Raw genomic sequence first — 12453 nt, 5'->3', positions numbered from 1 at the left:
TATTTTCCCGGTGGGATAAATGGCTCTTGCGCCCGGCGCAAATCTAAAATGGGTTGGTCTGAAGTAGCTTCATTATTCATAGGTGTGGTTTGGGCGTAACGTGAAATAAACCAATCAGAGCGTCATCCAACATTCCCTTTAAAAGCAGGTGCGCAAGTTCCATTATGGATTGCTATTATTATGGCGTATTTACCAGGCGCACGCCAGGAGCGGTTCACAGCCGAGGAGACTGATGTTCTTGTAAGAGCAGTGAAAGACAGAGAAGTTGTGTTGTATGGGGATGGGAGAAACCCACCCAAAATAGCGTCGGTTAAACAGGCGTGGGAGGAAATAGCCACAAATGTTTCATCGATTTTTTTTTTCCTGGTTCTTGACGGACAAACCAATTTGTCAGATGTCCTTATATACATATATGACCTCAAAAAGGTCTGATCCTTAATTACTACAATTAGCCTGAATAATTTGTAAGCTAGATTTATGCCTATTTTTTCACATCTTCGTGGCACACCACAATGATTTCCGTCATCTCATGTGTTAATATTTTTTTAGTGTAACAATTTATGATTTGCAAAAATAACTGTTGCATCTGTTTAGATTACATGAGCAAAGTGTATGCGCGTTGTGCACGCTATACATTATGGTCAAGCATGCGCCCTTAAAATAGCATAATGAACAACGCGCAACGCGCCACTGACTTTAGACTAGGTTTTTTCTGGTCAGTGGCGCAATTGTTTAATGGAACATCAAAATAGCACCAGGGATTGTTTGCGCCGGAACACGCCTCCTTTTTTGCGCTGAACCGCCCAGGGAGCGCAAGTTCATTCACTAGTTTAGCGACGTGCTTCTGTGGAGGGAAAAGCGCGCTTTGCGCAGGTGCAAAATAGGAATGACACATGCGTCGGTGTACAAAGTCAATTGCGCTGGGTGCAAGATAGGGCCCAAAGTGAGTAGATGGGGTGGAGGAGGGATGCTGATAGAGGATAGAGGTAAGTCAGCGATATTTATACTATGCGATTGATTACTTGATTATGGTCCATCTGTGACGATTAGGCTAAGTATCTGACGCGCTCCTCCCGAATCTTGTTAATAAAAACGTCATTTATTACTTATAAAGTGCATATTCTGCATGACCATATTCTACATCTCTAATCCTTCCCAATACCTAAACTCAACAACTACCTTATACTAACTATTAATAAGCAGTAAACGAGTAGTTTATTCAGGCAAAAGTCATAGTTAATAGTAAGAATTGGACCTCAAAATAAAGTGTGCAAAAATAAATAGCTGGCAAAACATAACCAATACCATTTTTTGTTGTTGTTGTCGTTGTCTTGAACAGCTGATGTAACTATTTATAGTCGTTTGAAGATTCTCTTTAAAACTTCTTTCAATGAAAAAACTAAAAGCAGACAGGTTTGAGGTGACACAAGAGTATGTCAGTAATGGTGATTTTCAGTTTTCGGTGGACTTCCTGCATTCCAGTAACTCATAGAGCACGGCACTATCAACAACACCAAGGTCATGTGTTCTATGCACAGGGAATGCAGGGTACTGATCATTGATTTACAATTTGACAATTCCAGGCTTAAAATTTTTTATATATCTACTTCTATTTTCCTCAGAGAAGATGTGGCTGGGGAAGGTTGAGGAACTGCATACAGAAGGCTTTCAAACAGCATTTCTTTCAGTGTGACACGAAACAATCAGACAGAGAAGGTGCTGTTCTTTCAGTTTCCGAGATCAGAAAACTGCTTGGTTTGCCATTTGGGAATCTGGTGCCTTGCAAAGTCTCCAAAACAATCCTTGGTGTTTTTTCCCCTCGCTGCTTCCTGTGTGTGAATGCCTTAATGATGAGTTGGGCGGCCCACAGTGCTGCACCTGTAGCTACAGCGTGGATCAGCAGGAAGTGCTTTTGTCTTCCTTCACATTCTCTGTCCCCTGGTGGTTGCGCTTGGCTAACAAGCTCTGAAGTCTGAGGAATTCAGACGACAATGCAGGCAGCAGAGCAGGTTATCGGATGCAGTATATCTTTTACTTACAGCACAAACATGTTGACATATTCGTACAGGCTATGGAATAACTTTGTGGGATGTACTACCTGACTTTGCTCATTTATCTGCTTCCACAAAAGCAAGAGTTTGACTAGAGCACAGTCTAAAAGAGTCCATCTAAATGTAAAGCCTCTGTAAAGCCATAGTGGAGATGTTTAGTTTGGCTTTTAAGAATGTAACACTGGAAGTGTATGTTGAGGCTGACAGTTCTTGAATATCAATCCACCCTAATGCGTTTCAAGATAATGGGGTCTCTTGCCATCAACTAATAAAAATTGCGGTCTTGAATGCAAAGAAGATCCTTTGTTCTTTGTAATGTCAACTGTTATGTTTTTTTCAATTCTCGAAACTGATATCTAGAGAGCAGGTTTGTATATATTAGCCAGTACAAAGACTACATAAGATATAATGCACAATGGACTACTTGCACTGATCTTCTTGACACACTTTGGTTTTGAAATAATACCGCTCTGTTATTTCCGTTATGTATATTTTAATGTGCCGTAATCATCAAGTTAACTTCAAAATCCAGAAATTTTCAGTGACTGGAGAAGAGATATTCTGATGATTACTGTGTGCAGAATTGTCCAAACTCAACGAAACTTTCAGTTTTAATCCAACATAAGCCAGTCTGATAAAGCAATGGCTGGTAAACATACGTGATTGTTTCACTGCAGGGTGTCAGTGCTCTTAAGCTAGTAATGTGTGTGAGATCTGATGAATAAGATCAAAATGAATGATTTATCTGTATTTAATATATTAGCCACTATATAATTCAACATGAAATATGATCAGTAAGAGAAAAAAGTGAAGACAAGCACTGGACTGCGCGCAGCAGATTAGTGGGGTAATATATTTATTTATTATTCAGAATGCATATTTGGAAGAGAAATATATTGATAGGAATATTTCAGCAGGTTGTTAACGCAGAGAATATGACTAATTGGTTATATTAAAAAAATGCCATCCCTAAAACTTAGTAATAATCTGCTTTCCCATGAGAAACGATCTGTATGTAGGTGTGCTAAATGTTGAACAGAAACTTCTGAGCTGTGCTGGGTGGAACGCGGAAGTAGATGTGCAAGTAGTCCATTTCTCACAAAACCACCCATGCTGAAAAGTTTTAAAGGCGAAGTGTCTGATTTCTGCTGCTCAAACAGAATGGAAAATTAAAATATTGGTTTTCTGAAGACTTCAGGAGTCCTTGACCGATTGATTGTTTGAGATTTACAGACAAACAGAGCAATGTTTTAATAATGCCACAAAGTTTGCTGATATATCACAACAGAAAAGCTACATTACATGTTAAATTTGTTCACCCAAAAATGAAAATTCTGTCATCACTCACCTTCATTTTTTGTTCATTTTAGGAACACAAATTAAGTATCTTTAATTTTTACTCCTCATTTAAGTCTGTCCATTTAAAGTCTATAGCTATCAACAATTTTTTTTCAAAGACATTATATAAGGAAATCCACATTATCGAGCCATTTAATCCAAGTCTTCTGAAGACTAAGCTTGCATTTACCACATGTATGGACACTGATCAATATTTATAACCATATCAAATAAAAATGTCATATCATTATCATATTATATGATATCAAGTGATCGTGTCTCTTCAGAAAGTTTATATTAAACAATGTGATTCACGCATTGCTGTTCATCCCCAAGCAGTTTATAGACATTTCAAAGAAAATGGCAATCACGAATCTCATCATCTCAAAATATTATTTCGTTAATCAGCCTTGAAGATATATTGGTCATGTTTTACAATCACTGACATTTTGGATCCTTTGGTTCCTATCAGGCCACAGTGGCGGCATTTGCAGCCAGCGAGGGTCATTCTCACCCACGGGTGGTGGAGCTGCCCAAGACAGATGAGGGGCTTGGCTTCAATGTGATGGGTGGAAAAGAGCAGAACTCACCGATCTACATCTCCCGCATCATCCCTGGGGGCGTGGCTGAGAGGCATGGCGGTCTTAAGAGAGGCGACCAACTCCTGTCCGTCAATGGAGTGGTGAGTTGCTAGGGATGTTCCTGTTATGCAGGACCTTTTCTATTCTATTCGAACTCTGTAACAGGAAAGTGCATGTGTTTAATTTAAGGACACATTTCTATAAAAAGGTGTACAAGACTAAAATCTCGTAGGGTAATGTTATTTACACAATAGCAAGAAAATGAATGCATATTTGGATGGAAACTAGATGGAAACAGAATGGAAATAAACCAAAAGGCATGAGAGCATTAACTTGAAATTAATTTATCTTTTAGGGCTGTCGAAAGATTGATCACAATTTGTTTTAGATGTGATTAATCAAGATTAAAATCTTTTGATAGCCCTAATATATATCTCTTTTTTTCAAGTGGATTACAATTTTCTAATTTCTAATTTTATTGTTCTTGAACGAAATAGGATTCAACATTGGAGACAAACTAATCTTAGCACCACAAAGCATTACAGACTTGATCAGTTCACACATGCTTATCAGTCAGGAAAAAAAAAAACACTTCCTAGATGATGGTGTGATTAGAATACTATTATATACTACATTATACTACAGAATAATGGAAGTCAATGGCTGCTGTCAACAGTTTGTTTACCAGTGTTCTTCAAAATATCTTGAATGTGTGTGCTCAACAGAAGAAAGAAACTGATGGAGGTTTGGAAAAGCGTGAGAATGTTCATTTCTGGACGATCCCTTTCAGTGTTTATATATAATTTTTAGGGGATGAATTTTTTTCAGCTGTGTAGAGCTGTCAAGATGCCATCAGCTGTGAAGATGCCTTCACGCTAGAAGGCCCACTGGCTTTCTAATCAATACAGAATAAAAAAATTGGTTTGGGCTGAAGTGAGATTATTACGGCAAAAGGATTTTTACATTGATCTCAATGAACAAACAATTCCAGCAGTCTACAAGGCTGATTGCATTATGGAACAATACTCTAATAAATCAGTTTCGGCAGCTCCAATTAGACCAATTAGAGACTGATATTTTACTTAAGCTAAACTTGACATTTTAAAATAATATAACTGGACAAATAAGGTAGAAAGCTTAAAGCATGACTGAAAAAAAAGACTCTTTATCAAAATTCACTGTAAATGTTTCAAATGTGTCAGACTGGAGCCAGATGAGAATGAATCTTTGACTGAATCCGAATGAATCTTTCAGTTAAAAAAGCTGTCTACTTTTATAAACTGCTCTGAGTCACTGCTGCAGTGCAAACCGTTTGACGATGAGTTTCTTTGCTCATCACTGCCATCATTCAAGTTTGTTACAATTCTATTTCATGAAGGACTAATTTGAGTTTAACAGAAACGAATGTCCATTGTTTTCTCGCTCAGAGATGACAGACGACTTCAGAAAGGATCCATTTGATTTCATTTGCGTCAAAGACTGTAATAGGAAAGCGTTTTGTGACAGCATTTGAGCAGCCATTTCTCATTAAACCAAACATGTTACGGTTCCTGAGCTAATAGGAAATTAATGGCTCTTTCATGCCAAAATGTAATTAAATGTTCATCACCATGGAGCAATTTCTAGTGCAGTTTTGAGCTGACAAAGCTACGAGTTTGGATATAATACAGTTGCAGCAGTCATCAATAAACTACTGAACTTTGAGATACACGTTTGCATTTCGGTCCTTTGAATTAAATGACATGAACAACCACAGGTTCGTCCGAAAACCTAACTATTGCATTATTTTTCTCAGAGCGTCGAGGGTGAACACCATGAAAAGGCTGTAGAGTTACTGAAAGCAGCCAAGGACAGCGTCAAACTGGTGGTGCGTTACACCCCTAAAGTCCTGGAGGAGATGGAGGCGAGGTTCGAGAAGCTCCGCACCGCCCGCAGACGCCAGCAGCAGCAGCTCCTCATGCAACAACAGCAGCAGCAGCAGCAAAACCTGACCGCCCAGCAGAACCACATGTCGTAGGTGAGGCTTTTCATTGCTTTAAGGGTAACAGGACCTCAGCGGGGCAGCTCACGGAGAAGTTAGCTGCCCTGCCACCCCTTGAAGCCTGTGGGAAATTCGGTACTACGTGCTGCCTGTCACCCGTGGGACATTGTTCCGAAAACAGACCGCTATTGTATCTTAAACTCAGCTGTTATGTCATCATGTGAAATAATGAATCAGCTGGCAAGCAGTGCTGATGACATCACAGACTGAGCTCATTAAGTGGGATTCGCTTATCAGGCAGTTGTCCAGACATTGAAGGATCACACTTAAGGGCAAAATTAAGAACTATTTAGATGGGAAATCAATCGTTTTTTTTATTACAGGCCTATTAAGTCTGTAGATCTCACTGATGGAACCATTTGTTTTGGTAATGCGGGATAGTTTACCCAAAAAGGTCCGTCATCATCTATTCACTCTTATGTTGTTCTAAATATGCAGCAGACTTTCTTTCTGCTGTGGCACACAAAAGAAGATATTTTGAAAAACACCTAATAAAAGAATTGTATACTGTACATTCAAATAAATTAGGGGTGCTCCGATCATGATCGGCCGATCGTTAATGCGCATCTCCTCAGTAAAGCCGGTTTTCTAATCAGCGGTAAATTCCATCAGGTGCGTGATTTCACATAGAGCAGCTGTTACTACACAGAGCCGTTGTTAACTGAGAAGATGTGCCAAAAAACGCTGAAAATTAACGTGATTTGCGCATCTTCTCTATTAACAACGGCTCTGTGTAGTAACAGCTGCTCTATGTGAAATCACGCACTTGATGGAATTTACCGCTGATTAGAAAACCGGCTTTACTGACGAGATGCGCATAACGATCGGCCGATCGTGATCGGAACACCCCTAAAATAAATGCCACTGGGGTCCAATGTGGTTTGGATCACAGCAAAGCTCAACATATGTTCTCTTGTGCTCCCCATACAAAGGCATCATGTATGTGACAACATGGGGGTGAAGAAATGAAAACAGAAATTTTTTAACTATCCCTTCGTATTAGACTATAATTCAGATATTCTTCAGCCAACAATGAAAATGCAATACTTACTCACCCTCATGTTACTCAAACCTGAATGACATAGTGGAACATAAAAGGAGAAGCTTTGCAGAACCAATAGTATTTATTAAAGAAATGGAACAACATTATCCCTAATTCCTTATACTCATTACAATCAGTTCTCAATGGACACTCATATTATTATACATTGTAAATGATACAACTTGCCAAATCCCTATAACATACATTTATTATATGCTAATTTCAATGCATTATGAAAAGGTAAGTCAGATTATGTAAAGACTACATAAAGTATAATGTGCAAATGGTCTATGTAAAAAGTCATTACGTATTCCATTTTTATTTATTATGTTTCATAAATGTTATGTATTATATATAACACATACAGTAATTTGCATATGTATTATTACATACAGGCTTCTTGTATTCTTGTTTTTCTTGTATTCTTGTATTTTTTTTCAAGCTGGTGCTCATTGATATGTCATTGTCACATCCCATATTAGCTTCTGAAACAGTGCCACCCCTTACATATTAAAAAGAGAAAGTAGACATCATCCTTTATCACTTCCATTATATTATCACTGTTCTGAAATAACAGCACTCCCATTTCCTCAAGATTTCTTTAGTCTTTGTAAATGCACCACAATCTGAGAGAATTCTATTAGTCAGTGTCTCTTCCAGACAGACCAAAGCACATCTCTTTCTATTAATGATACTCGGCCCATCTCTCGCCTCATTGCCTCCTCACACCACTCTTAGCTCTGAGCAGCAGTATAGTTGGCAGTGTTGTAACCTCCTCATAGAAACAAGCCAAGCCTAAAATGAAGCTATAAGCAGTGGCGACTCAAAAGCACGTCTGTGTGGATACACTTCTAACAGAGGCGCTGGCCTCTGTATTCTTGACACCAGAGGCCAGCTGGAATATCTTATAGCATTTTTCTTGCTTATGGCTAAATCCTTGGCTGTAAAATCATATGTGCTTTTGAGCTGCTGAGTATTTTTGGAACATTATGTCTGGGCAAAAGGATCATGGGAAGAGAGCTCAGCTGAGCCCAGATCATCCCCTATCAAGACTGGCATGCAAAGCACTCTGTCAACACTAAACCACACACCATCCACACACACACACACATGTTGGGTTTTCATGTTTTATGGGGACATTCCGTGTACAAGGCGAAATGATTTTTATAATGTACAAACTGTATTTTCTGTCCCCTTACTCTAACCCTAGACCTAAACCTACCCCTCACACAAAAAAGGGCATTTTTAGATTTTCAAAAAACTTAATTCCTCACGATTCATAAGCTTGTTTCCTGATGGGAACCAAAAAATGTCCCTAAAAGGACAAGGATATTGCCATCTTTATGGGGACATTTTGTCCACATAAAGTAGGGTATACCTAAATCACACACACACACACAAACACACACACATCAAAAAAACTAAAACCAATAAGATCAGTTCAAGTTCAATTGTGGAGAGCAAAATGCAGACAAGGGATTTCAATTGTAGTTTCTGTTGATAAAAAAGTATTTTATTTTTCCTCGCTTAAAAAAGAAGGCTCATATGTGAAAAGATCTCTGTGATCTCTGTGAAAAATGATATGAAATGTGCCAAAAAGTAGGTGATCTTTATATGAGCTGCCAACAAATAAATATGGAACCATATCAGCAGAAAATGTACAATAAGTTCAAGCCTTCAATGTTTGTCATAATGCGTTGTCTGCCGAGGATACATGTGATTCCACCTTTTGTGCAACATGACGCTCAACTTGAAGTCTCAAGCCCATCTCAAGTTTGAGTCCAAGACCAGATTTTTATGGTCTTGGTTTTGTCATGGACTCTGTAGCATTTGGCCTGGACTCTTCTAGTCTCTATCTTGAATCAGATTCAACCTACTTTAATCCATTTTCAATCTGGACTTTATTTAAATTGACTAGTCTTGACTACAACACTAGTACTTTCCCTTGAGACATTGGGCAATAGTGGTCACATGGAACCAAAGTTTCAAGTCCAGCCTGTCACATTACGTCTTATAAACTAAATAGTTAAAAATACCAACAAACATTTAGACTGTGCCTTTCAGCTTGTCTCTCAGCTTTTGTCCTCTTGGTTTTTCACAGGCTGTTCCAAAAGAAGAAAAATTAGAGGACACTGGGTGAGACTTGCATACCCTCACAGTCATAAGGAGGTCCGAGAGATCTCAGAAGAGGAACCCTTGCTGTTCTCCAGTGAAGATTATCCTCTTTCATTCAACTACCTACAGCTCAAAAAGATTGAAAACTCCATGATATGTGTTCCAAATTGGTGCTTAGAAAAATGTACATGATGGCATAGAGGAAGGCTAGCACTGAATACATGGGTTTACACTTTTTCATATTTCAGTTGTCTGGAACCAATCGCAAGTTTTGACCCTCTTAAAAAGTCCCTCTTGTAGTTTTGTGATCATGTGTTTTCTCAACATTTCTAAAGCATTCAGTGATTTGTTTTAACTTTTGTTCTGTTTTTGTTTCCACAGCGCTGTACAGTAACTTTTAGAAGGGTTCTTTTGGTGCTGGTGTCTCTGTGAATAGAAAGCGCTTTTTATGTCAATCGTCCTTGATTGGATAACACTGAGGTATTTTATACCATATTGTAGCAAAGAATATTTTGTAAAGAGAGTAGATTTAGCAATAACACTTGTTTTGTCACATTCTACTGTCAAATTATGGTTAAAATGCTTTTAAGCGTGCAAATTAATCTTAAGAGGGTAAAGTCACTTCAGAATGGTATCTTATGCACCATGTTACAAAAGCCAGGCTAAACCATAAACATAATTTGCACAGAATGTTCTCATAAGATCACTGTATCTTACATTATTTTGTACATTTGGCATGTTGTATGGCGGCCATATTTAAAGGTAAAGTGTGTCCTTTTTGCATATACTTTCTCAGATTTCAACTTAATATACAGTACAAATTAAAGTATAAGTAAAAAGTGTAAACACTGCATTGGTATTTCAAACCATTGCACAATTTGTTTGTGCATCCATCCAGTATTTGGAGTTTAGGGCAGGACTTCATGTTTGGAAACCAATAGCTGAAATATTTGGAAACAGTACCGATTTTCGCAATTTTGTTTCGTGGCACAGAAATGGCACGCCGTACCTTTAACAGGCCATGCATTCATGACCGCTGTACAGTTTTGATGCGGTTTTATGGTTGTGATGTGATTAATTCAAATTCAGAAATATTCTATTTAAGTTCAGACATGATATTATGAAATTATTTACCGTGAGGACAAACGGAATGTCAATCACAGATACATGATATCTACAAATGGAGATACATCATTATAGTATTTTGTTATTTTAAAGCTCTATTTTCAAGTTTATAATCTCAGATGTTTGAAAGATTATTAATTGTTGTGTTCTGTGTTTCATTCGATATTTCACATAACCAACCACCTCATTCACTAGAAACATTGTAACATTGTCCTGTTTTGACAATCAATTTAAAAAGCACGCATTAAGCCAATGCATTTTGTTTTTATTTTAAAAAAGATAATTTTTATTTCAGAGCTTTATACCCTCAACACAAACTGTCTATCCATTGCAGTGCTGTAGTTGTACTGTTAGTTAAAGTCTTATAGAAGCCAAACTGTAAATCAGCAAGTAGTTGAAGACCACCAGTAATCAAAGGTAATATTGTATGTGTTATTGTAATTTGATTTGATGGTTTTCCTGATGTAGGACTTTGGTAGATACTTAAATTAGTTCCTTTGTTGATCGGTTTTTGAGTAAATTAGACTGTGGGTAACATGTAAGATGTCATCCTAATAGACAAAAATCACTCCAAGCTGTGAAGGTGTTTCGATCCTTGATTATCAATATTTTCATTTCAATGGATTCTCTTCCCTTTTATATGTTTACTTACAAGCTTTCTTATTAATGACTTGCATTTTTGAGGTTGAAAAGCTATTATTATACAGTGAAAAAATACCAAGTGATATGCAATTGTTATACATATTATATTTGTATAAATAAATATATGTGCGTGTATGCCAAGCTTCAAATCTTTATTTCTGAACTACTGTACCTAGAACCATTCAGAACACCCTATAGAAAATGCATTGGAACATGCTGACAACTACTTAGAACACCTTAGCAACTGCATATTGCAATGATTAATCAACACAATTCAATAAACAAAAAGGTAAAACCAAGTACGTGACATTTTAAACACATACCGTACTGCCAGCAAAAATATCGGCAAATTAAACCACAGCAGAATCTGTTTCATGGTGTTAGTAGTGCTTCATTTCTAAATGAATCAGTACATTTAAACAAAACGATTGAGTGAATGATTCAATGATTCACTCGATACATACAAAAAGCCACTATATCCACCATTATCTTTTATTGCAATTGTTTTTTTTTAATACTCATGTTCTGTCATAGTGTCATAATCTGATATGACAAGTAAATAAAATAATAATAATAAAAATATATCTATCTATCTATCTATCTATCTATCTATCTATCTATCTATCGATGTATGTATATATATATATATATATATATATATATATATATATATATATATATATATATATATATATATATATATATATATATCACATTGTCAGGATATTCATTCCAACATGGCATAAAGTGTAAGCCCAACACTCTACATTACGAGCAGATAACTCGTGTGTAACTACATTTTGTGCTAGGAAACAAATAATGCTTAGCATTAGCAATTGTTCGATATCAGTTGCCAGTGATTGAATTACATGCTGAGAATAAGTTGAGCACAGATATATTTCTACTCACCCAAACAACAGGATTAATATTCATTAACCCAGCAGCTCATCACACCTTTGTGCATCTTATATTGTTATTAGGGGCAAAATTTGTTATATTATTTTCTTGTGAGTATTATTGTTGCTTTTTAGAAACACTGAATTAACAAGTATAATCTGGCATTGTCAAAATGTGTGCCTCTTGCAGAAAATCCACACAGCTGAGCAAAATCCTGACATAAAAAGATTAAGCACATTGGTAAAATCTCTAACTAGGAACTTTTTGATATATTTTATTTATCAGTGGGAAAAGGACGCCCACGGCGGCACATTGATTTACTTAAATCAAAGTGGATTTGCACTCGGAACTGTCGGTCTGGTGAATTTTAAATCAGATACATCTAAAACGTGCAACAGAAATTTCACTAGTTCAGGATATTTGGTTTTTTATCTCAGTGTTGAACTAGATAGAACATGAATAATTAAAACCACATTAAATCCTTCATGTCTGAACTGCTTCATCGCCTACAAATCTCGATGAATTAAAAAAATGTGATTTATAGGTCTATATAAGTCAAGGAAATGTACACAATTTTAATAATCAAAACCAGTTTTACAATCCAGCCAGCATGACAGAATC

At 36.9% G+C, this 12453-nt stretch overlaps 1 protein-coding gene across 2 annotated transcripts in view; it reads left to right on the top strand.

Annotated features, from left to right (window-relative positions):
- Positions 1 to 11070, top strand: part of lin7a (lin-7 homolog A (C. elegans)) — a 46834-nt gene extending 35764 nt beyond the window's left edge. The window contains exons 4-6 of one of the 2 annotated variants that reach the window (XM_026209829.1): positions 3862 to 4071; positions 5766 to 5983; positions 9155 to 11070. In XM_026209829.1, coding sequence (XP_026065614.1) covers positions 3862 to 4071; positions 5766 to 5983; positions 9155 to 9179 — 453 coding nt within the window. In that variant the 3' untranslated portion in view covers positions 9180 to 11070. Of the gene's footprint in view, positions 1 to 3861; positions 4072 to 5765; positions 5988 to 9154 lie in introns of both variants that reach the window. The other variant, XM_026209830.1, reaches the window with a different exon arrangement.
- The last annotated feature ends 1383 nt before the right edge of the window (positions 11071 to 12453 follow it).

The sequence above is a fragment of the Carassius auratus genome, chromosome 29, assembly GCF_003368295.1.
Source record: "Carassius auratus strain Wakin chromosome 29, ASM336829v1, whole genome shotgun sequence".
Classification (NCBI taxonomy): Eukaryota; Metazoa; Chordata; class Actinopteri; order Cypriniformes; family Cyprinidae; genus Carassius; species Carassius auratus.
The sequence above is the reverse complement of the archived record's forward strand: the minus strand, read 5'-3'. Positions and strand labels throughout refer to the sequence as shown.